The sequence below is a fragment of the Peromyscus californicus genome, unplaced genomic scaffold (genome assembly GCF_007827085.1).
Source record: "Peromyscus californicus insignis strain IS unplaced genomic scaffold, ASM782708v3 Scaffold_2__1_contigs__length_46816999, whole genome shotgun sequence".
Classification (NCBI taxonomy): Eukaryota; Metazoa; Chordata; class Mammalia; order Rodentia; family Cricetidae; genus Peromyscus; species Peromyscus californicus.
Window position 1 is genome coordinate 36,222,865 of NW_026294540.1, and position 26,823 is coordinate 36,249,687.

At 36.4% G+C, this 26,823-nt stretch overlaps 1 protein-coding gene across 1 annotated transcript in view; it reads right to left on the reverse strand.

Annotated features, from left to right (window-relative positions):
• Positions 1-931: 931 nt before the first annotated feature.
• Positions 932-26,823, reverse strand: part of LOC128120828 (vomeronasal type-2 receptor 116-like) — a 38,903-nt gene continuing 13,011 nt past the window's right edge. The window contains exons 2-7 of the mRNA XM_052755032.1: positions 22,012-22,139; positions 13,294-13,585; positions 12,147-12,950; positions 11,022-11,249; positions 9,807-9,930; positions 932-1,860 (exon numbers count right to left, since the gene is read on the reverse strand). Coding sequence (XP_052610992.1) covers positions 932-1,860; positions 9,807-9,930; positions 11,022-11,249; positions 12,147-12,950; positions 13,294-13,585; positions 22,012-22,139 — 2,505 coding nt within the window. The remainder of the gene's footprint in view (positions 1,861-9,806; positions 9,931-11,021; positions 11,250-12,146; positions 12,951-13,293; positions 13,586-22,011; positions 22,140-26,823) is intronic.

Genomic DNA, 26,823 nt, shown 5'->3' on the forward strand with positions numbered 1-26,823 from the left:
TACCATCCTCCTTATTCTTGAAAGTTTAACAGCTAGTGAGCCATAAAAAGACTGATTACAAACAAATAACAAGATACAAGTCACAGAGTACATAATGTCTTAGACATTTTTGCAAATACACAAGAACTAACAAGAGTCAGAAATGTTATTCCCAAAGAATTACATAAGTTTTAATAAATGTTGATAAAAATGGAGAAATGATTACTCATAAATATGCAGAAGTTACATAATATACAGTTTCATTTGAAAGAATGTAGAGTAGTTTTTCAAAATTGAAGTATTATGAATGACTGAGTACACAAATCATTCGGATATCTTTTGTCAAAGAAAGACATGATGAATTCTACAGAAGTGGTTACAGCAGGAATTTTCACATTTTTCAGAGATTTAACAGTAACATCATGGAACTGATTGTATAATATCTAATTTCTGGTATCTGATTTGGGTTGTATTAAGAAATAATTTGGTCTTGATTCAACTCTAGTATGCCGCTCATTATGAAATTAATTATTTAGCAGAGTAATATATTCATGACCAAATTATATTCATTTTAAAAATATGCCTTCCTTCATAGAAAAAGCATACATGAAACATAAGCACGATGAATTTAAAAATCATACCAAGAGCATAAAAAACACATGGATACCTATAAAAACATTTGGTTCTATTAAGCAAAGTTATGCAGTGTTGAAGAGGTAAAGAATATATACATGTCCCATTCATCTTCTCTATAATATTAGTTGAGATAGACCATGAATTTTATGGAAATAGCTTTTCTAATTTAGAGAAATATGTAAAAATATTACACAAAGAAAGAATAAAGATGAATTACAGCAATAAATGTAAAATCTTAAATTGCTATATAATCTCTGACAATTGGATTTGTGCTATACAGGCTTGAACTGTTCTATGTAACTCAGAAAAACATGGACTAAGCTGTAAGACCCACTTTTCCTCTAGAAGGTACTTTGTTCCTGACATGATAAAGCACATTCCTATGTGGTCTGAACAAAATAATATAGCACTTGGGGGAAAAGATGCAACCTAGGAGACCTACACTGGAAGCCAAGATGGAGAAGACTTCCATGGCCACCATGTGTTGCCCCTTGGTGCTGTGGTAGACAGGGAGGAAGGTGACCCACACACTGAAGAACACCAACATGCTGAAAGTGATGAACTTGGCTTCATTGAATGTGTCAGGCAGGTTCCTGGACAGGTAAGCCATAGTGTAGCTTCCAAGTGCCATGGAGCAGAGGTATGCCAGGACAGAATGGAAGGCAATAGTGGAGCCCTTGTTGCATATAATAATTATGTAGCCATGTTCAGTGTAAGCATCTGAGTCAATAAATGGAGGAGAGGTGCTCAGCCAAATTCCACAGAGCACAAGTTGGATAAGGGTGCAGACAGGAATAATGAAGTTAGTAGCCCTTGATATCATTATCCACCTTATTAGCCTCCCTGGAAATGTGATCTTAAAAGCCAGAACCACAATAATAGTTTTGGCCAAGACTGTGGAAAGAGCCACTGTGAACAGGACTGCGAATGTGCTCTGCTGCAGGACACAGGTGACTGTGTTGGGATGGCCAATGAATAGCAATGGACAGAGAAAACAGAAGATTAGAGTGATGAGCAAGATATAAGTGAGAGCCTGATTGTTGGCCTTGACAATGGGAGTGTGGTGGTGCTTCACAAAGACACCAAGAACAACAGCTGTTAGTGCAGAGAAGCCCAGGGCCAAGTAGGTGAGTGCCTTCCCCAAAGTGTCTTCGTAGGACAGAAAAGTCACTGCTTTCTGGAGGCAGTGGTTCTGCTCTGTGTTTGCATAATGACTTTCTGGACACCTCACACAATGATCCATATCTACTCAGGAATAAAATTTATCGTGAGTCTCTGCTCAGGTTACCCTTTTATCTCAAACCAATTCACAGCATCAGCTCTCTGACTTTTAACCACATTTCCTTTATTGTTCGAGACTCAATTAAATCAGTGGTCAGTAGTGAAAATTCTCAAATTCTCTTTATCAATTATTCCACATCGATACTGCCTATCTTCTTTGTTGGACACAAAGTGAACAAATCTAGCCTTTCCATGATTATACTTCTATATATTTTTAATTATGTGATCATTTGTATTTGTTCTTTGTATGTTTCATAAATTATTGAATTAAATTACATAAACCTGACTTGATTATAGTTAGACCTCCTTCTGAATTCCCTTGTGTGACTTTTTCATGTGAGCTAAGTATATGATTATGTGCTTTGAAATTTCTTTCTTCTAATGTTTTCTCAGTCCTAATATCAAAATCTACCTATTTCTAAAGAATTTATTGAATACTCCTATGTGTTCATTCTCTGATGGTACTTGTATGAATGAGAATTATTAGATTCTTGAGAGATGTAAAAACTCCCCTTGTGAAACTATTTAATCATATCCAGGGAGAAATGAACTATTTAACAGGTAGATATAAAACTCTTTATCAAGTTTAGACTTAGTTGATAATGGAATGATTCGTGATACTCTATCATTTATAATTTTTGTGTTACATTTTGAATTCAAAAGATATAAGTATCATGTATTTATTACACTTTTTCTTTAAAATATTTTCATTTCATACTTCATTTAAATTTTTCAAATTTTTCCAAAGTAGAATTTGCTGTTTAATTGGTGTTTAAAATTCTAATTAAAAATCTATTGAATTCATCTTCTTGCTAGTGTCTATAGAGTCTTTTATTCCATTATCAGCATTTTATTTGTTTATTTCAGATATGCCTTCCTGCTGTGCTCAGACTCTCAAGGGAATCTGTCTCTACTATATCCCATGTGTTTACTTCTATTGGTTTCTAACAAATCATGAATGATTCATCAGCACAACCCCATGTATTCTTTAGTGAAAGCATGGGGTATATAAGTTATGACAAATATTTTATAGAGACATAAACAGGAGTCTTTTAAATGTACATACATCTCATATTATAGGATTGAAAGTATAGGATTCACTCTTTTGGAATATTTAGCATTTATATTTTATTTTCTTCTTTCTTACTAATAATATTTTTAAGTGTCTTCTTAAACTGCAACCATGCACCAAGGCTAAGCAAAGTGTCCCAGCATAGGCCCTAGGTTCCAAAAAGCCAGCTCACGCACTAAGGACAGGTCCTGGTCCCACTGCCTGGGGGCCTCCTAAACAGTTCAAGCTCATCAACTGTCTCACTTATTCAGAGGGCCTGGTTCAGTTCCATGGGGGCTCCTCAGCTATTGGTTCACAGTTCATGTGTTTCCACTAGTATGGCTATTTGTCCCTGTGCTTTTTCCAATCATGGTCTTGATATTGGAGGGCTGGGGAGTGGGAGGAGGGAGGACAGGGTAATCCATGGCTGATATGTAAAATTAAATTAATTATAAAATAAAAATATTTATAAAAAAAGAAATAATGAAAAATAAAAGAGTTAGTTAAAAAAAACTGTGATTCCTGGGCACCAGCCACTCCGGGGAAGACCTGTTCAACTTGCCCCCAGGTTCTGGCCACCGGCCAGGTTCCCTTCTAGCCCCACCGGGAAGGACCCCCTTCTCCAAGATCCCTGGCAGACCCTGCAATCTCCAAGCCCTGCCCCCACGCCCATCTGCTCGAGACCCCAGCCACTTCTTGAGACTTAGAGACCGGCCCCCAGCTCCCATCCTGCCCCGGACTTCCCTTCTGGACCAGAGGTGAGTGTCCTGGCTCAGCCTGGACCCCATCCCTGGGCACCAGCCACTCCAGGGAAGACCTGCCCAACTTGACCCCAGGTTCCGGCCACTGGGCAGGTTCCCTTCTAGTCCCACCAGGAAGGATCCCCTTCTCCAAGAACCCCAGCAGACCCTGCAATCTCCACGCCCTGCCCCCACACACACATCCACCCGAGACCCCAGTCACTTCTTGAGACTTAGAGACCGGCCCCCAGCTCCCATCCTGCCTCGGACTTCCCTTCCGGACCAGAGCATCCCCTTCTCCAAGACCGGCAGACACTGCAATCTCCACGCCCTGCCCCCACACCCATCCGCCTGAAACCTCAGCCACTTCCTGAGACTCAGAGACCGGCCCCCCAGCTCCCATCCTGCCCCGGACTTCCCTTCTGGGCTAGAGCTCCCATTCTGCCCCAGACTTCCCTTCTGGACCAGAGAGAGAGAAACAAGAGCTCCCATCCTGCCCCGGACTTCCCTTCTGGACAAGAGTGCCCATCCTGCCCCAGACTTCCTGTCTGGACAAGAGCTCCCATACTTCCCTGGACTTCCCATCTAGACAAGAGCTCCCATCCTGCTCCGGAGTTCCCATTTGGACAAGAGAGCTTCCATCTGGACAAGAGAGAGAGACTTCCTGAATCTGTCAGCTCTGTCTGAACCAAGTGTGCTGATAAGACCAAGAACGAACCACAAGGAGATGGGCATGTGTCAAAGCACAAATACATACAACAAAATGAAGAGGAATACAGCATCACCAGAATCTAGCCCTCCTCCAACATCTAGACCTGAACATCAAAAATTGGAAGAAGCAGAAGAAAACAGCCTTATGAATGACATCATGAAGAAGGTAGAGGAAAAGACAAAAAATGGGAAGAACGCTGTAAACAACTAGAGGAAAGGGCAACAAATTAGAAGAAAACAATAAAGTCCTGGAAGAAAACAATAAAGTACTGAAAGAAAATCAAGAAAAAGCAATGAAACAAATGAAGGAAACAGTCCAAGACCTGAAAAGGGAAATAGAAAAAATGAAGAAGACACAAACAGAGGGAATGCTGGAAATAGAAAATCTGAGTAAACGAATGGGAACTTCAGATGCAAGTATAACCAACAGAATTCAAGAGATGGAAGAGAGGATCTCTGGTGTGGAAGATACAGTAGAAGAAATAGTTTCATCAGTCAAAGAAAACACTAAAGCCAACAAAGTCATGAACCAAAATGTCCAAGAAATTTGGGACACCATGAAAAGACCAAACCTACAAATAATAGGGGTAGAAGAAGGAGAAGAATACCAACTCAAAGGCACAGAAAATATATTCAACAAGATCATAGAAGAAAACTTTCCCAACTTAAAAAAGGAAATGCCTATGAAAATACAAGAAGCCTATAGAACACCAAACAGACTAGACCCCCAAAAAAAGTCCCCTCACCACATAATAATTAAACAACTAAATGTACAGAATAAAGAAAGAATATTAAGAGCAGAAAAGGAAAAAGGCCAAGTGACTTATAAAGGCAAACCCATCAGAATAACACCCAATTTCTCAATGGAGACTTTGAAAGTCAGAAGGACCTAGGCAGATGTAATGCAGACACTAAGAGACCACCAATGCCAGCCTAGACTAATATACCCAGAAAAACTTGCAATCATCATAGATGGAGTGAACAAGACATTTCAAGACAAAGCCAAATTCAAACAATACTTATCCACAAACCCAGCCCTACAAAAAGCACCAGAAGGAAAATTCCAGCCTAAGGAAGTCAGATACACCCTCGAAAACACAGGCAATAGATAAAGCCACAGCAGTAAACCCCAATGAAGAGAAGTACACACACATTACCACCAAAAAATAACAGGAATGAACAATCACTGGTCATTAATATCCCTCAATATCAATGGACTTAATTCACCTATAAAAAGACATAGGCTTACAGAATGGATTCAAAAGCAGGACCCATCTTTCTGCTGCATACAAGAAACACATCTCAAATTCAAAGAGAGACACTATCTAAGAATAAAAGGCTGGGAAAAGACTTTCCATTCAAACGGTCTTAAGAAACAAGCGGGCATAGCCATCCTCATATCCAGCAAAATAGACTTCAAACTAAAATCAATCAAAAGCGATCAAGGAGGACATTACATACTCATCACAGGAAAGATCCACCAAGATGAAGTTTCAATTCTGGACATTTATGCCCCAAACACAAAGGCACCCACATATGTAAAAGAAACATTACTAAAGCTTAAACCACATATAAAACCCCACACATTAAAAGTGGGAGATCTCAACACCCCACTTTCACCACTAGACAGATCTCCCAAATCAAAACTTAACAGAGAAATAAAGGACTTACTGATGTTATGACTCAAATGGACTTAATCGATATCTACAGAACATTCCATCCTAACAAAAAAGAATATACCTTCTTCTCAGCACCCCATGGAACCTTCTCTAAAATCGACCACATACTTGGCCAAAAAACAAATCTCAACAGATACAAAACAATTGGAATAACCTCCTGTGTTCTATCAGACCACCATGGTCTAAAGTTAGATTTCAACAACAACAAAAACTACAGAAAACCTACAATCTCATGGAAACTGAATAATACTCAACTGAATCACCAATGTGTTAAGGAAGAAATAAAGAAAGAAATTAAAGACTTTCTAGAGATCAATGAAAATGAAGACATCACATACCCAAACTTATGGGACACTATGAAAGCAGTGCTAAGAGGAAAATTCATAGCACTAAATGCCCACATAAAGAAGTTGGAGAAATCTCGCACTAGTGACTTAACAGCACACCTGAAAGCTCTAGAACAAGAAGAAGCAAAGTCTCCCAGGAAAAATAGACGCCAGGAAATTATCAAAGTGAGAGCTGAAATCAATAAAATAGAAACAAAGAGAACAATACAAAAAATTAATGAGACAAAGAGTTGGTTCTTTGAGAAAATCAACAAGATGGACAAGGCCTTATTCAAACTAAACACAAGACAGAGAGAGCATCCAAATCAACAAAATCAGGAATGAAAAGGGGGACATAACAACAGACAATGAGAAAATTCAGAGAATCATCAGGTCATACTTCAAAAACCTCTACTCCACAAAACTGGAAAATCTGAAAGAAATGGATAATTTTCTGGATAGGAACAACATATGTAAGTTAAATCAAGACCAGATAAACTATTTAAATAGTCCAATAACCCCTAACGAAATAGAAACAGTCATTAAAAGTCTCCCAACCAAAAAAAGCCCAGGACCAGATGGTTTCAGCGAAGAATTCTACCAGATCTTCAAAGCAGAGGTAATACCAATACTCTCTAAATTGTTCCACACAATAGAAACAAAAGGAACATTACCAAACTCCTTCTATGAGGCTACAATTACCCTGATTCCTAAACCAAACATGGATACAACAAAGAAAGAGAACTACAGACTGATCTCCCTCATGAACATTGATGCAAAAATACTCAATAAAATACTGGCAAACAGACTCAAAGAACACATCAAAACAATTATCCACCATGATCAAGTAGGCTTCATTCCAGGGATGCAAGGGTGGTTCAACATACGAAAGTCCATCAATGTAATACACCATATAAACAAACTCAAAGAAAAAAACCACATGATCATCTCACTAGATGCAGAAAAGGCATTTGACAAAATCCAACACCCCTTCATGATAAAGGTCTTAGAGTGGTCAGGAATACAGGGAACATACCTAAACATACTAAAGGTAATTTACAGCAAGCCAACAGCCAACATCAAATTGAATGGAGAGAAACTCAAAGCAATTCCTCTAAAATCAGGAACGAGAATTGTTGAGACCAAGGTTGGATAAAGCACAGGGACAAATAGCCAAACGAATGGAAACACATGAACTATGAACCAATGGCTGAGGGGTCCCCAACTGGATCAGGCCCTCTGAATGGGTGAGACAGTTGGTTGGCTTGATCTGTTTGGGAGGCATCCAGGCAGTGGGACCGGGTCCTGTGCTCATTCCATGAGTTGACTGTTTGAAACCTGGGGCCTATGCAGGGTCGCTTGGCTCGGCCTGAGAGGAGGGGACTGGACTTGCCTGGACTGGGTCTACCGGGTTGGTCTCAGTCCTCGGGGGAGGCTTTGCCCTGGGGGAGGTGGGAATGGGGGGTGGGCTGGAGGGAGGGTGGGGGGAGCCAGATGGAGGAGAACGGGGGTATCCATGGCTGATGTGTAGAACTGAATTGTATTGCAAAATTAAAAAAAAAAAATCAACTCAAAAAAAAAAACTCCTCAAGGAAAATTTAAAAAAAACAGAAAGAAAAAAAAAACAAAAAACTGCAACCATGCAGAATTTGATATTGATGTTTTAGTTTCCACTAATGAATATAATTATCATATGCATGAACTTATCATGTTCCCAGTGTACACAAAGCACCTGTATGAACAATAAGTCTTTGATGGTCTGTAGAATCAGTCTTAATATGTACATTTTAAATTAGGTAATTTAAAGCAACCAAAAAATTGCAAGTTTTATCTTTAAGAATTAAAGTTAAAATATCTGAGTGTTCAGGAAACCCATTGTGTTACTCAAAATATTCCAATTAATATATGAAAAATCTCATTAGACAAAAATGTTAAGGTTGAGGGATCCTCTTATATTCTCTCTCCATGTTCAATATTGTGTCTGTGTTAGCTCCTCACATTTAATATTGTCAATTGTCTCATGCCTATTTCCTCTTCCTTGGATATATTCTGACATAAGGTTCCTCTACTTTGTCCACCTATTCCTGGAAAAGAGGGTCCTTCAAATTTAATGCCCTGCCTTGTTCTGAGAACAAGGGTATGCATCTATGCATGGATTATTCACAACAGTATCATTAACGAAAGTGATGATGTGTCTTTTCAACTAGCTGTCACAAGGCATTGTCCCGTCCCGTAATTTACCTCTTCTATGTTTAATAATGCTATCGTTAACTTTTTATAAAAATAGAGTCAATTGTATACAATGAGATAATGACTACTTATCACAATCATTAGCTTATGTTATTCAAATTAACAAAGAAAGGATACAAATCTAGATTCAAATTTATGATACATAGCAAATATTGATTTAAAATCAATTTTGTTCAATGTAAGATTCTCTTAATAGGTTATTGACATATCTACCTAGTGGATATATTCTGGTACACAACAAGTTTTAGATCTTTAATACCTATGTTACTGAAGGATATCCCTCTCCATGGAAGTTAGCTTGAAGTTTCTAGTACTCACATGGGGATGGAGGAAAAAGGGGAAGAAAAGATACTCATTAAGTGAATACTGAACGTTATTTATAGGGGAAATAAAAAAGATGAAGGTAGACAAATGGATCTGTGGTTCAGGATACTGTTACTCTTAAGGAGGACCTGGTTTCAGTTGTAAGCACCTGTAGGGATGTCAATGCTATCTGTGCCTCCACCTCCGGGAGATCTGATGCCCTCTTCTAACTTTGATATGCACTAAGCAAGTACATGTGTACATACATGCATGCAGACAAAACACTCAGAAATAAAACAAAATGAAAAAGAATCTAAAATAAAACATTTTTAAATATGTCCACAGGTAAATCAAATATGACATTTCTGATCACATCTGATGAACCTAGAATCATGACTAAAATTATGCAAATGAAGGTCTTAAGGATCCAGTCCTTAAATTAATGTGTGCTAACTATGAACTGAAATACAAGGAAAGTCATTGATTCATAGAGTATTTGTGTGTACATGCATGCTTGTGTGTGTGTGTGTGTGTGTGTGTGTGTGTGTGTGTGTGTGTGTGTGTGTGTGTGTTAAATGCCATGGTGAAATAAAGCAGACTACTCTGTGATCGGTAAAGTTGTTCTCTGAAAGGAACAATGGCTATAGTGAATCAAATACATGAATCAAGTAGGAGTTTTTATGACCTGAGCACCATTTAAAATGATGATAAAATGAACCAAAATATTATTATTACTTCTAACTGAAAGAATCACAGGACTTATCTCTAAATTACAGAACTTGTCCATCTGCTTAAACATTTCAGAACACTGTGAAGAGGTGGGAAATATCCCAGTAACACTGACACTTACCTGTCTCATTGGAAATCTCATTATCTGGACAATGAATGCAATCATAGCAGCAGGCAGCCTTGCCCTCCTGGGGTGATTTTCTGAATCCAGGAACACAGCTCTCACTGCACACAGAGCGAGGAAGCTGAGAATTATAAAGTGAAGAGAAAATACTCAGGAGTCTATAGTTTTAAAACAATAAAAGCATTATTTCTCAATGTTGAACAATGAGATGACAAGTTTTTATAATTATTCCTTTTCAGAATCTTGATTTACTGCATTGCTTCTAATTTAAATATAGTATACCAATGAAGATCAATGTGTTTAAACAATGATCTAAAGACAATTGAAATCTGAATCATTGTGAAAATATAAGAGGTTGGGCAAAATAAGAAGTTAGCTGAATGTTTAAATGGGCAACTCTAATGCCATCCTGATCTTGTTGTATACTTCCTGACAGCTGGAGTGAGAGCATGTTTGTTTCCCAATGACGATGTTTAATTTACATTTGTTTATTTGACAGGATTCAGAATTACCATATGAACTAGTCCTTCTACCTTTCTATAAGAGATGATCTACATTAGGGTACCTGAAGTAGGAAGATGTATTTTATAATTAGATAGCACAATTTTATTGGCTGCTATTAAGAACTGAAAAAAGAAACAAAAAAGTCTGAAGAGAGTGTTCATATCTATCTTTTTCCTGACTGAAGATACATGACTCACTTTCTCAGGTTCTTCCCAACATGATTGACTGAATCATTATGAACTGCTCATGCTAAGTGTGGCCCAATAAAGTCTATGTTCATAAGTTATGTAATCATGTTTTTTTGAGTGTTTGACAAATTGCTTCCTTATTCAAGAGGAAGACATGTAATTAACACATGCACATGTGCCCTCCATGCTACAGTGCATTGCCAGGTGCCTGAAAGCAAAATGACCATGTCCTGATATTTCCTGATCTGGGAGTCAAATTACGACTCATGGCAGGTGGTTTCAGGACGGGAATGAAAACTTAATAAATAGACACTGTGTTTATTATTGGAAAAATGTGTCCGAAGATAAAAGTATGGAAAAACAAACAATCACATGCTGTATAAGGCTACAAAAACTTTCTCAAATGACAGTAGTTTGGGGCATGCAGATGGGCATTGAGTAAGGAACCAACAATCATTACATCCACAAACAAATGTCTATTGACATGAGGATCAAAACAAGGAGATAAGATCCAGCCCACCTCTGTAAATCCTATAGCCCACTGTATCATATGGTCAGACAGAAACAGTTCTTGGCCCTGTGGAGCATTTGGAGAAAATGTTCCAACTTTTATCTTTTGTCTGAGACCATCTGGAAAATTCCAGAGGTTGAGAATATCATATTCTGCATCTAATTTCCTTTGTGAATCCAAAACCATAATTTTTCCAGCACCATTTTTGTAATGGATAGTCTTGAGATAAGGGTGAAGCTATAAGAAATGCAGAATTTTATGATGAATTTATTTCCCTAAAGGTTCAACAGAACCCAATGAATCAATAGCTCTCATTGTCCCAGATCCCTGACATTAATTGCAAGCTACACCAAGCTATCAGCATTTTAATGGATGAAGAATAAAAATATATCATGGTTCTAGACTGTTATTTCAAAAGAAAGAATTCACACACACTTAGAGAATAACAAGCAGACTCACAAAAATATTTACTCCATGAATGTTGATTCAAGCAAATTTTACAATCTTGAAATATTTAATCTACTCAAAGTTTCAGTATGTAAATTTCAGTGTTTATGTACAAAAAGTAATAAAATGGTCTGATAGGAAACATAACCATAGATTCAGAATTTGAACTATATGGATTTAGTAGCATTTGACCATTTAGGATCTAATTCTCCTATCTCTGTTTTGAAATATACTTAGAGATAATGGGGTTTCAGTTGAGCATAGTATCATGAGCAGATTCTGAGGCTAATTGTAACACAAAGTAGATAATGACATATACACATTTAAATCTTTTTTTTTTTTTTGGTTTTTTGAGACAAGGTTTCTCTGTGTAGCTTTGCGCCTTTCCTGGATCTCGCGCTGTAGCCCAGGCTGGCCTCGAACTCACAAAGATCCGCCTGACTCTGCCTCCCGAGTGCTGGGATTAAAGGCGTGCGCCACCACCGCCCGGCTCATTTAAATCTTTTTATTTCGACCCATTTATCATGAACATGCCATATGTGTCTGCAAAGACTTCTTGATGATGAATAACATACAGTCTCTCAGGTGCTTTCTGGTAAAACCTCCACAGTATCATGTATTGTGGACTTTTTGAAAACCTCAGTCTATCACAGGGCTATTGATAAAATATATAGGAAGAGAAATTACCTCCCAATGGTAGGTATTTACCTCCTCATTTCCATGAGGGTGAATTTCCACGTGTTTCAGAGTCATCTCATGGAGACTGTGAGCCACAGCATATACAGAATTATATACATTGTAACTCTCTTCAGTCATGTCCATTTCCAAAGCATTTCCAGGCAACATTTCCAAGGAAGCATTGGGTAGACAGTTAACCAAACTTTTACAATCAGGTCCAGAAAAAGAGCAATTGAAATATCTCTTCCACAAAAGAGCAAGGATATGGTCTTCTGGATATGTGGAAGGCTTGTATGACTGGATAAACTTCCTAAAATCAGAAATCTCAGCATGGTGTTGTGCAAAAATGAGACTCCCATGGAATGGATCAAATATGAAAAAAGGAACATCAGTAGATACATCCCATTGTGACTTAATGATCCAGACTTTCCAAGTAATTGAGTGTATACTTATATATAGTATTATACCATATAAAGATATAGTGACATCATAAATGAAAATCACATTTGCAGATGATTTCAGGATCTGCCTATGACTTGTTCTGGATTTGTAGCCAGAGTTAATCCAGTTGTCAGGAATCATTTCTACAAAAGCTACACACACTCTGTTCCTGTCCATCTCTCCTCTCAGGTCTGATAGAATCTCAGCCCCATTGTGGTCATCTATGAGAACCAGTCCCACCCAGGTCCAGCTGAAATGAACCATCAAAATCACAATGCCATGTGACAGAAATGTGTCCCTGGGTGCTGTCTGGTAGAGAGAAGAAAACTGGCCTCTGTCACTAAGAACAGTGTCAAATCGCCCAAAAGTAAGCTGAAGGAAATTTCAAATAGGAAACAAGAAGGAAAACATTGACACATAGCATAGTCTTACACCTGAAGTGACACTTTGGGTTGGTACATACTGATTTTTACTCATGGTGTTTTAAACTCCCATCCTGTTTCTGAAGACATTTATAAAGAATTCCTCACAAGACACAAAGTTTTCTAAACACCTTTTATAGGCTCCAACCTCTTCCTCTTCTCTATCTCAAGCAAAGTATATGAGGACATATATCCAGATGAATGACACAGCCTCACTTCTTTGCATTTGAAAACACCTGAAATGTCTGCAGTTTAATATGGGTTTCTTGTTCACTCACAGACATGTTCCTCACCTGTGGATAGTTGTAGAGATTCAGCAGTCTCCCAACACGTGCAGATGTTTCCCATGCTGTTCCTGTAAGTAAAGCAGCAGCCTTGTTCTCCCTTCTGCATGTGTAATTGGGAATGTTTATTCCCATTCCTGTGAGGCAATGAAAAGTTTCCTGCAGAATATCCAGTTGATTGCTTTTGACGTTATAGAGCTCAAATCCTAGAGATGTGTTGGGTAAAATGTGAGTGTTCCTGTTGATCTCCTCAATGGCAAATATGAAGGCCAAAGAAGACTGGTAGCTCCTCAATTTGAACCTGGAGAGAAAGATTGTCAGTATTTATTTTGGGGACTCACATCTTATCTAACAGTATGATGCTGGATCACAATCTGATAATACGGTACCAAAGGCTTGTATACTGTCAGTGTTATACATCTACAAATAATAATTTTTGTCATTAAGATAATGATTATAATTTGAATGCCACGGTATATAGTAAAAAATGTTTTAATTACCTAAAAGCCTCAGGTATCTCTAAAATTTTTGGACACGAAAATTGCCTTGAACTGATAACAACCTTGGAATCTCTAGTATGGGAAAACACAAACAAAAACCTTATAATTCTTTGATACTTTAGTGAAATAACCAGGAGAGGAACACTTCCATCGTTAAAGGCTCTCCTGTTCTCTGCTGTATAAACTCCAGTGCTCCCACACCACATTCACTCTGTGTGTACATAGATGGAGACTGCTGCCTTCTGTTCTTCTGAATAAGGGCCACTGATGCTTATGGGGATGTCTGCCTGTGTCACATGCATCAAGTCCAAAGCAATCCTGGATATGAACCTGGGAGGGGTTAGGTTTTCCAACACCCACACATATCTTTTTGAACAACCTTTCCTTTCTCTGATTGACATCTCCCTCTCCTTTCTGAGAGCCATACAATGAATCAGAATAACTGAGTGAGCTTCCTATAGTTTAACAGCCTACAGTCATAACTTGAATCCTCTGGAGTACTGTGTGCTAGGATTTTGTATTTTCCACCATCTGCCTGCCTCATTCTTTATCCCTTCAGTGTGTTCTTACCTCCCACACAAAGTGGATTACACAACCTGGAATGCCCTGATGATATATGTAATTACATTACTCTGCAGCTGAGTTCAACTTGAGCAAAAAAATATGACCTTGATTATTGGACACATGACTTGTGGATCCTCATCAAAATGGAAGCAACCATGTGATTTGGCAGCTAATTTTACTAATGATATCATAAAGAAAGCATATGCCATGTGACTTCTTGGGACAATCTGAAATGGTGGCCACCATGATATACCATGGTCCCATTGAGTCCAGTAGAATCCCCATACTCATTTTATATATGACCATGGAGAAAATATCAGAACTCTATGTTGTTTATTTTGTTTTATTTTTAATGTTTTTACCTGTGTTTTGTTTTTAACATTAATAGGTTATTATGTGATAAAATTACTAGCTTCTACAGAGATCCTAATATGAATTTAAAGATCTCAACAGAGACTCTAAGGATGAATTGCAATTTGAGGGACAAGCTGTAGCCAGGAAAGCACAACTATGTAGGCTCTATTTGGTCTCACTGCTAATTATGACTAGTAAGTCCAAGTCCATTTTCCTCTAACTGAGATAAAATGTCCTTTGTCTCTCATGCTCCTTTGTTCGCTGAATGTCTGCTTTTGTTTCTGCCAAAACTAACAACATGTTTACTAAAGATCTCTTGTTGTTTCCCTTTTACAATGAAAAAGATAAAAATCTAATCCCAACAAGCAATCATTATAAAATCTTGGTTTATTAGAATTTTCTTTTGTATTAATTATGTATAGACTGTCCACGTGAAATCATGGTTTGTTGTTCACATTATGTATTTAATAAAAAAATTATAAGTAAATGCTCCTGAAAAGTAAAATTGTTGACTTGGCCTTCATTCAATTTGTTCATAGTAATACTAAACTTAATATAATCTTAAATAAAATATGTACTTAATCAACCCGACCACATAGGTACAATAAATAGAAATGAGTATGTTCCTGAATACTTCTTTGGAATAACTAACCTGAGGTTTTACATATAAATTTAATGTGTACTTTTAAGTCAAAGACATATGGAATCATACAGTTCCAGTCAAAATGATATCTCCTTGATGCTTACCCCAACTCTAGTTCTACAATATGGTTCATATCCCTTAAATTTATCAATTATTTTTAAGATATTATTGTTCGTAAACCAGTATATGCTACTGATATTGGAAAATTGCCATCCTTTATGTGCAAATAAGTTATATCTGTTCTTTAAATGTGATATATATACAAAATATGCATACATATATGAAATCACATATAGAAATTAATATTTTAATGATTATAAATGAAGAGCAGAGAAATATAGAAATATAAAACTGTTTACCTAAAAGAATAAAAGCTGTCAGTCATCAGCTCCAAAGGTTAACTTCTAACAGCATATCTCTGCTTTCAGCCAGCTCCTTTGTCAATAGCCAGGGATTAACTTTTAACCACCTTGCCGCATATAGCCAACAACTGCCTGGACCAAAGTCAACTTTTTTTTTTTGTTTTTTTTTTTTTTTTTTGGTTTTTCGAGACAGGGTTTCTCTGTGTAGCTTTGCGCCTCTCCTGGAACTCACTTAGTAGCCCAGGCTGGCCTCGAACTCACAGAGATCCACCTGGCTCTGCCTCCCGAGTGCTGGGATTAAAGGCGTGCGCCACCACCGCCCGGCCCAAAGTCAACTTTTAATAGTTGTTTCTATGTGACTTCTAGCAATTGTCCCATGCTTATGTTTCTATATGACTCCCAGCATGCAACCCATGCTTGATGCTTACTTTTTCTATAAAAAGGGGCTTGAAACCCACCCCTTTTGAGACAGCTCCAGATTGTGAACTCTGGTTGTGGTCTCAACTAGCTGATAAGCATATGTTCCCCTTGGTGATCTTCATTTCTTTCTTTGATTTTCTTCTAGAATAAAGTTTGCTTCTGGTTTAACAGATGTTAGTGTTCTCTCCCTCATCATATTGCAATCACAGACCCAACAATAATGATATTTCCCAACAATGAAACCTCATTAAAACAAATAAATGAAGAAATATGTGTTTGAAGATCCAACACAGGGATTTTTTTTCCTATCTGATAAGTTAAACAACAGTTACCTTAATACCTTCAAATGACAAAAATAACCACAGAGGGACATCTTAATAATTAATGCAACTTTAAAAAATAAGATGATGACTTGATTATATTTTAAGAGGTGGGAGGGGAATACTACCTATGAAATGATAAATTATCATCATACATACTGAATAAAGAATTTTCAGTGTCACCAGCTCTGGATCACTGCACATTCATCAGAAAGACCTTACTTATTTTCTTTTTTTTTTTTTTTTTTTTTTTTTTTGGTTTTTTCGAGACAGGGTTTCTCTGTGTAGCTTTGCGCCTTTCCTGGAACTCGCTTTGTAGACCAGGCTTGGCCTCGAACTCACAGAGATCCACCTGCCTCTGCCTCCCGAGTGCTGGGATTAAAGGCGTGCACCACCACCACCCGGCTACCTTACCTATTTTCTATAAGTAAGGCTCATGAATCCATGGGTCCCGATGATGAACATTTATAATTATGAAAGTTGGTATTATTGAGAACTTAAAGAGAAGGGACAGACACTACTTGAAGCTTCCCCATTGACGGAATATTCTCACAAAACATAGTAAATGTATTTGTTAAACCTCCTATGTCTCATGGTATGTTCATTTGGATATTAATCACATGGAAATGATGTATGATTGTATGTCCATTTGTCAAAGGGTGGACTTGCAATGGCTATTCTTTGTTATCTACCTCATTATATATAATCTGGATCTTAGAGGTAGGGAAACATTCTTTTAATCCTGGTATTTTACTCACTTCCTTAATCTTGAGTGTTAGGCTGGAAGACATATCTTTAATGGAGATCATATATGATGGATGCCTATATAAGGACATGGAAGAAGGAAACGTTTGCCTTTTGCCTGCTTGCTATCACCCCACTACCAATTCCATTTCTTCACTGGCATTAGAACCTATATATTCTGGATTCCAAATATGTATCAAGATATGTGGCTTTGAAATTTCTAACCCTGGGATGTACCTTGATCCTCTTTATAATGTATTCAAAGAACTATATGTATACATGCAAATATGTGCAAAGTTAAAAAAGTATCCAGAGTTGTAATACACAGAATAAAAACTACACTGCCAACAGAGATAAAACAAATATTAATGAGTAGAATAAAAATAAAAAAAAAACATGTAATTAGGGAAAATAATATATTCATAGAATTTGGAAGCTGGTTAAAATAACCTATACCATATTGTCCACAAATTCAACAAACACTTACCCACACATACACACACACACACACACACACACACACACACACACACACACACACTCCTCATGCATTTGAAGATCTAGAAAGAAAAAGAATGTTTTCATCATGAAGAAATGGTTAATATTTTGATGAAATGTATATGTAGTTATGTAAACATATTGAAACAAATGTAAATTTATACTGAAAAATAAAAAATAAAATGTATTTAAATTATAAAATAAAACAAAAGTAATATAAAACAAAAAATGATAAGAACACTATTCACAGTGACAGAAAATCTCCATGACTGAATGCTGAGTTATCTAGAGATGAAACCAGAAGTGGAATTACTGTTTCCTATGTCATTTTATTTCTATTTTTAAAGTTGATGAATGCTCAAAATGATTTTTAGAATATCTCTATACAATTTAATGCCCACCTACATCAAATAAGGATTTCTATTTTCCTACAGACTTTTAAATACTTATGATTAGATTTCTTGATGATAAACCATTATACTGGGGTAAGCTGATATTTCTAGATAGCTGTAATTATCTTTACACCCCAATGTTACAGTCAAATACTTTTTAAACAAAGAGGAAAATGAGGAGTTAAGGACAAACTGTCTATACAAAAAGGCAGCTGACAGGCTGTGTATCAACATACAGTAGAGTGAAAAGGGACCATTATCCTCTATCTTGTATAGGAATTGATTCAATATGATCATAGTCCTTAGCTTAAAACATGAAGCACTGAATGTGATAGAAGAATGCACAACTAATAATTATCAAGACATTAGTGTAGGGAAGAACCTACTGAATAGAATGCCAATGTTACAGAAATCAGCCTCAGATATCATAAGATGGAAGCACACTAAATGAAAATGCAACTACAAAAAAAAGAAAAAATATTCTGTACATGAAGAAAACTATCAATAAAAACATCATACAATGGGAGAAAACACATTCCATTTGTTCTTTAGATGCTAGACTAGTGTCAAAACATTTCAATTAAATAAAGAAGTTATAAATTAAGGAAATAAACCCTCCAACCAACAAATGGGTAATGGCATGAACGGATCCTGTACCAAAAAAAACACATACAGCTAGAACCTACTTTACAAAGTTTTCAACATCATTGATCATCAGGTAAATTCAAAACTAAAAAAAAAAATAAACATTGATTGTTTCCAATATTTTGAGTAGTTTGATAATGTTTCAAGATACAAAGACCAATGAGCAGGAAGAGACAAAGAGCAAAAATGTCCACTATGAATTTCTGAATGTTTCCAATGCCCATCATTTCCTTTGAAAAAATCGAAAGATATAGAATATGTTAGAAATTCAGTAAAAAGGATAAAATAAAGACTGGAAAAATTAATGTGTGTTTAAACCATTGATATTTCAGAGGACATTGAATGATATGCAGTTCATATTATTAATAAAGGTAAATGGAGTAGAAAATTTGACATACTTATGTCTGTATATTGTGAGTATAAATGAGAAAAATGAAAAATAAAGATAAGAATGGAAGACTTTTGAATAGTCTTGTAATTCATATTTTTATTTTCATAAAAAGAAATGTAAAAACTATTGGAAATGAACATAATACTATGAGAATTTTTATAATAACCACACAGTAAATTTTGTGTCCTTTAACATGAAACATGATTATTAGAAAGAAGGTATCTAATTAGAAACATTATGAAGTCCAAATTATCAATTAATATATTCTCTATGAAACTGAAATCCTTCTGTAAGGCAAAGGACACTGTCAAAAATACAAAACAGCTGTCTACAGAATGGGAAAAGATCTTCACCAACTCCACATCTGACAGAGGACTAATATCCAAAATATATTAAAACTCAGGAAACTAGATATTGAGATACCAAAAAATACAATACAAAAATGTGGTACCACCTAAACAGAGATTGTCAACAGAGGAATTTCAAATGGCCAAGGATCTCTTAAAGAAATATTCATCATCCTTAGTCATTAGGCAAAGGCAAATCAAAAGAAAACTGGTCTTCCATTCTACACATACCAGAAATTTGGCTAATATCAAAAACTCAAGTGATAGCTCATGCTGGTGAGAATGTGGTGCTAGGGAAACACTGAAAAATTCTTGTGGGGGTGCAAAATTGTACAGCCACTTTGGAAATCAATATGTTGGTGTCTCAGAAAATTAGGAATAGATGGAGATCAAGACCCAGCTATACCACTCCTGGAAATAAACCCAAAGAATGCTCCACTGTACCACAATGGCATTTGCTCAACTATGTTCATAGCAGTTCTATTTGTAATAGACATAAACTGGAAACAACTTAGGTGCCTTTCAACCTATGAATGACTGAAGAAATTGTAGTACATTATCATAATGGAGTATTACTCAGCGGGTAAAAAAAAATAACATCATGAAATTTGATGACAAATGGATGGAATTAGAAAAGATCATCCTGAGTGAGGTAACTTGGACCCAGAAAGACAAACATGGCATGTACTCACTTATAAGTGGATATTAGCTATAAATGAGAACTATGCTACAATCCACAGACCCATAGAAGCTAAGTAACAAGGAGGGCTCAAGGGGATGGAAGGAAGCATGCATTTGTTTCAGTTTCTGAACACAACACATATACTTGTAACTGTATTGTTCAAATGCCATTTTGACATACCATGCCAACTTTACCTTTAAGTATATTTGAAAAAAAAATGATGCTCACAGATGAGTAGAAAGATTCTCTGTTTGTAGTCTCTTAGAAGGAATATTGTAGTCATTCATAAAATAACTTAAAAATGTACCTGACAAGAAAACATTGTCATTGTGGCTCATGTGAATTAATATGTATTAATCTGAAGAAAATATTTTTCATGTTATATATATATATATATATATATATATATATATAATACCTGGTAATAAATATGTATCCACTTATTAAGTTGTAATATATATATGTGTGTGTGTGTATGTATATATTATGATATATATATGTATATAGTGTTTACCTATAATCTTTTAAGTAAGGCTTCACAAATGTAAAATAAAATTGAGATTAAGACAATGAAGTGTTATTGTAATGGAATACATTCCTGGCCACACATTATATGTTATTTTTCTTATGATTATCAGAAAGATCAGGCCTGTGTGCATGGAATCATAATGTGAGGAAAATCAAGTACTAGGGAAAAAACTAAAAAAACCACTTTCCACATATAGTCACATAGGCACACTCTTGTAAATGGATATCTGTCATCATATTTGCTGTGTATATTTCAGACAAACCTGTCATTACATACTTATATCTATCATCTTTTCCTCCTTGATAATTTTTCCTGCTCTATATTACCAGAGCTGATGACTTAACACTACATCCAGGTTTCAGCAAAACACAATTGTATCACAAGAACCTAAATTTATCTTCACTCCTAATTGCCTATCTGATGACTCTCTACCTATACCTTGCTTCTGCATTTCCATTTTAGAGAGTTTTGTTCTAAATTGAATGCAAGCCATCTTCCTCCATTTCAGACCTTAATAAGTTGATTCTATAGCTACAGAAATGTCTGCATGTAATAAAAAAAATTTTACATCCTTCACAAAGAATCCTACATAGATATTTCTCTCTAGCAGAGTCCACTCAATTCTACTAATTTGTCTGCCATGCCCTCTAATCCTACAGACATCAAACTAAGAAACAACCCTCAGAGGTCACCAACAACATCTATGTGTCTTGCAGAACACACCCACACCAGTTGTAAATAATTGGAAATACTAGAATGAAATGGAGAGAATGATGCAAATTGACAGAAACTTAAAGATTACTAATCAAGATTATAGACAAAAATTTAAGTCATTTTGAAATCATTTTAGCAGATGAGGTCCCAACTCCAGATTCTCATATTCTGACTTCCCAAACAGCAGCAGCTAGCACAGGCAGTCCCATGTCAGTCTACCATCATATAAGGAGTCTATAGTCACTGCAATCAATGACATTATTTCTTCTCAATGAGAAAAACTATACTTTGAAAATTGCCCCCAAAAAACCGTAAACTTTTTAAAAAATATTTTGTATGCAGAGAAACCCAAAAATGTCTCACCACTAAACAACTAAATGCAAGGCAGAGGAATGTAGAGAGATTCAGAGTACCAAATGTGTAAAATAGCATGCATTCATACATAGTCTACTTTCTTGAGAGTAAAAAAGGGAACATGAAGACACACATGAAAAAAAGTTTTGTGAATTCAAGAGAGGGAATGCCAGGATGGGAAATTAAAGTTAAATTCATGTGAATCCAAATTTACTTGAAGACAATGAAATCTGAATTCTGGAAAGGAATAAATTTTAAAAGCACTTACTCTATTGTCTTTTTATCTTCACATCTGAAATCATATATTTTCATGCAATAATCATTAAAAAGTGTAAAAAGTGCAGCAATCATCACATTTCCATCACTATGTAAAGTGCTTAGTGCTTCGGAATCACACTGAAAAGCATCAAAAGAGGAAAAAGGAACAAGAGTCTGCAGGAGCAAGAAAAGAAAAACCCGAGAGAACATCGTAAAATACAAGTGTCTGCCACAGTAAGCATGGGGGACATAGATCCCAGCGTGTTCAGCCGCCACATATAGAGAACATGTATTTGTGGGTACAAGAGTTTGTACTATTTTTGGTGACTGACATCATCACTCTAATCACAGATATTTTTGACAGGCCTCTTCTATACTCCATGGACAATTTTGGACAATTTTCTTCCCTGAGACTTCCCATCTGAGACCCTGCACTCAAGACAAAAACAAGTTTCAAAACTCATTTGGGATCTTCTTTATCCACAGGCCCCATGACTTCATCTAGGAAGACAGAACAGCAAGACTCCAGTGATGACTCCTCTTGAATGGACTTGGCAAGAACACTCTATCACAAAAGTTACATGAGACAGTGACTCAGGATGATGCAAAGACCTTGCAAGGGAGGATGCCAGGGGAGATCAGAAGGAAAACATCCTGGAAAATGTCCCAACCAGACATGACTCAGTGAAAATCAGTAGGATTCCCTACTCTTTAAAACTGATTATTTCCTATACCAATCTAACTTATCAATGGCCTGGAGGAGTCTAAAAACACTTTTTGTATAAATCTTGCAAGTCTGTATATTTTTTCCATGTCTCCCTGTATTCCAAATGTTTTCTTTGCCAACCCTGGGAAACTGATAGGCTGAATTCATGAAATTCAAATCAATGGCTCAATAAAAGATGAGACTAAACTTTCTGTTTAAGTCTTGAACTCAGATCTACTTTGCTATTGTGTTTTTTCAATGTTGAATTGTTCATTTAATATAAAATCCTGATCCCTTCCTACAGCCAGAGAAAAGATTCAGCCACTATTTATGTTTTCTTTGAATGTGAAGTATTGAATGCACTCCTTCTTTTTCCCTAAATCCATAAATAATAGCTTATATACTTCATGCATCATGTATAAAATGCTCATTTGTAATATTTTAAGTGAAGTTTATCTTAGGAGCAGAATGTGTCATGATTGTAAATTTAATTTCACATATGCAAATATACATAACATGTTAGCCATAACTTCACTAAGGTTCCTTTACAGAACCTAAGTGGTAAAGTTGAATATACCAACTAGCTTCCAACCTGAGCACTGCCACATACATCAATACTCATCTGCTGAAGAAAGGAGCAAGTTCTGAAAATAGAAATAATTACTGTCACAGGAGCCTGCACTTTCTTCAACTTGACAATGGCTATAAAAAACTTTAGACTTGTGTCTCCCAGATGACTCTGTTAAGTGTCTAGGCCCTGATTCCCGTGACTCCCGATTGAAAATGTGTAATTTTATGAGGTGATCAGTGTGGATAAGGTCATTATGGTTGGACCTGATGTCGCTGGAAAGACTGATGGCCATGATGGAGAATATGGAAGCTAGGACTACTAAGACATCATGATTTGGCACTCAGGAAAACCAGAGTTTCCTGAGTATCAGAGGTTCAGAGTATCAGCAGATCCAGGGAAACATGGAGCTTGAATTTCTGTGTTCCAGGTTTGTGGGAGAATATATTTCTCATGTGTTAAAACACTCATATTTGGTTCAGTTTTGTAGCATTAACAGAACAAAGCACTATGTACATAGATGGGTGAGCTGGTGCAAATATTTTTCAGAAAACAATCTGCTGGGTAACACAGAAAACACCACACAATTCTTGTATATGACTGACATATTTTTTATCTCATTTCTTGTTTTATTGTCTGACACTTGGGAGTTCACATTATCACTAGGATGTAAGTCCCTTCCTGTGATCTGTCACATGTATGTTTACCTTACAATCCATATGTCAGTATGATAGAAATCAAAACACTTTATATTTTCATTAGAATGGGGAGAAAATTGTGGAAATTTGAACAAAGTGGACATTGATATGAGAGGGGTCTTAGAAATTATGATGCAGAACAATAGCCTTGAGTCAGGCTGTTTCTGAGTTAATGTTACTGTTTATTTAAATTAGCTTATAAGGTAATGGGTTCATTAGAGTATTTCTGCAAAGGTTAGTTTTTATTGGTTCTCCTTACCATTTTCTAACCATCTAGACATCCTTGAAGTACCCTTCTGCCTCATTTCACCTACATCCTTCCATTTTAAATGTGTCCTGTTTCCAGTTCTTTCTTTAAAGCTGTGTGCTCTTCACTAGGGGAGACTATTTCTTCTGCAATCAGAATTCCTTACATACCATTTCTTCTTTTGAACCTTACAGAAAAACTTCTCTTACACTGAAGCAGGGCTTTACAGTGATTTCCAGAATATGTTTAATTCAGATTGTCTGGATGCTATTTCTAAAATGTATCTTCTTTTTGGTAGCAGGAACTTAAATTCTAATATTTTAGAAGTTTCTTGGATAAAAGTTTTGGAATTTGTTTCTCATGACAGGAGTTAACATTCTTTAGGTGCTCTGTTGCTCTTCAGAGGGACATTCAGTCAGATGAGAAATTTCCATATGCAATATATATGCACTGACTTATATCCATTTATATATTTTGTATAGACAGTTAATAGCATGATTCCTTTTTAAATTATCACATTTCAAGTCACTTAGCCCTCCTTCATGCCCCTTCTGTATTTACCTCCCTCCCTATCCCAAATAAAGTCACCCCATCCCATTTCATCATTTCCCTTCGGATCACTGGTGCACTGCTCTTCCTATTTATGCCCCCCCACCCTGCAATGTTTGCTTTCTTTTTTCCTGATTTCTCTTTTGCTTCAAGTCACAGATTCTTATCTGAAGATGTGGAGCTATGACCCCCAAAAAGGGTATTGAAGAAAGTAGTACAGGACGTGATTTGAATAGAGAAGACACTCAATTTGAACCCCATCGCCATCATGACAAAATGTTCAAATTTAAGACACTTTCAAAATTAATTTCATTAGGTTGGAGACATCTCATCAAAATATCACAGGCTAGAAAACTGAACATTAAGTAAAAACCATAAAAGCAGAATGATATTTTTGTAGTCAGTGTACACCAATCCCTCAATTAAATATCTAAAAATACTTAAATTCCAGTGCATGCTGCTCATAATCAACTGGGCAGATAAGATGTCACAGTGATAGAGAAATATGAAGTCAATACTTTATTATCTGTTTATGTGAAGGATTTTCAATTTATTGAATCTTGATGTGCAAAATGCTGGATGAAAACCCAAAGATATATCCAAAGTGATTTACTGAGCAAAATAGGCCACCATGTAACAGTACATTTTAGTCAGCCCTCAAATAACAACACAGAGACTCATTCATTATGGAAGATTAGCCTATAACTTACATTTGTTCCTAACTAGTTCTTATACTTTAAATTCATCTATTTCTATTAATCTATATGCTTCCATGTAGCTTGTGGCTGTTACTATTCCTCTTTCATATCTTGCTTGTTCTGCTTCCTGGTGTCTCTCCCCTCATCCCAGAACCAAGAGCAAACCCAAATTCTAGTCTCTGCCCTTCCTTCCTGTTCATCTTCTCAATCCAAAGTGTTGGCTTGTCTATGGCCAATTCCACTCAACTAGTCACTGGACCCACCCTTTAATTCAAGGTATAACTTTATTGTGTGGAATCAGAAGTGTCAGAGTGTGATCAAAATATCTCACAACACCAACCTATGACTTCTCACGCTTTGTATTTTTATTTGCATAAGATCACAAAAGTGAAGACAATACTGTTACCTGTTCTCTTTAGGCTGCTGATAACCAAATTATTTTTACATTGTGATCTCAATTACAATCAAGTATTTAATTTCCAAACAAATAGGTGTTATATTCCAAACTGTAAGAACAGTGATCTCAGAATTAACTAACATGAAAGAAAGATTCTCTTTGGAGCAGATAGTAACTAATACAGAGACAAAAAAATTGACCAAGGTACATTGCATAAGTGTAGAAAATGGTCAGTCATAAGTGACACATTTACTTCACATCTGCTCCCCACAAGGCTCCTGGATCATTGTGAAAGTGTAGAAAGATTATAAGAGTCACTGGCATTTGTTTTACTATAAGGAAACAGTTTCTTAGTCCAGAAGAAGGCAGTTGAGCATATGAACTCACATTAAATGTGGCAGAATGCACATGCCTAATACAAGCACAGGGGTGACCAAATACCTGTATTAAGATGGGAGGTAGAAGCCGGGCGGTGGTGGCGCACGCCTTTAATCCCAGCACTCGGGAGGCAGAGCCAGGCGGATTTCTGTGAGTTCGAGGCCAGCCTGGGCTACCAAGTGAGTTCCAGGAAAGGCGCAAAGCTACACAGAGAAACCCTGTCTCGAAAAACCAAAAAAAAAAAAAAAAAAAAAAGATGGGAGGTAGCAATGAAGACCTACCACTGACTGAGAACTACTGTCATTTGATACATCTTTGCCAGGACTAATGCAAATTTTCTCAAAGAAAAATACCCTTGATGTCTCTACTGTGTTCCACGGGATTTACAAATAATTCAGACATATATGGACAAGACCTATTAAATGATGTTTGAAAAATAGGGCACAAAGTTAAGCTGATAAAGATAGAGGTTAGATCAAAAGTTCCTAAATCGAGGTGAAGAATATCATCAAACCCACTAAACGAAATTCACAAAGGGTTAATAAAAATGAAGAATTACTTTATCTTGTATAAAACTTAGG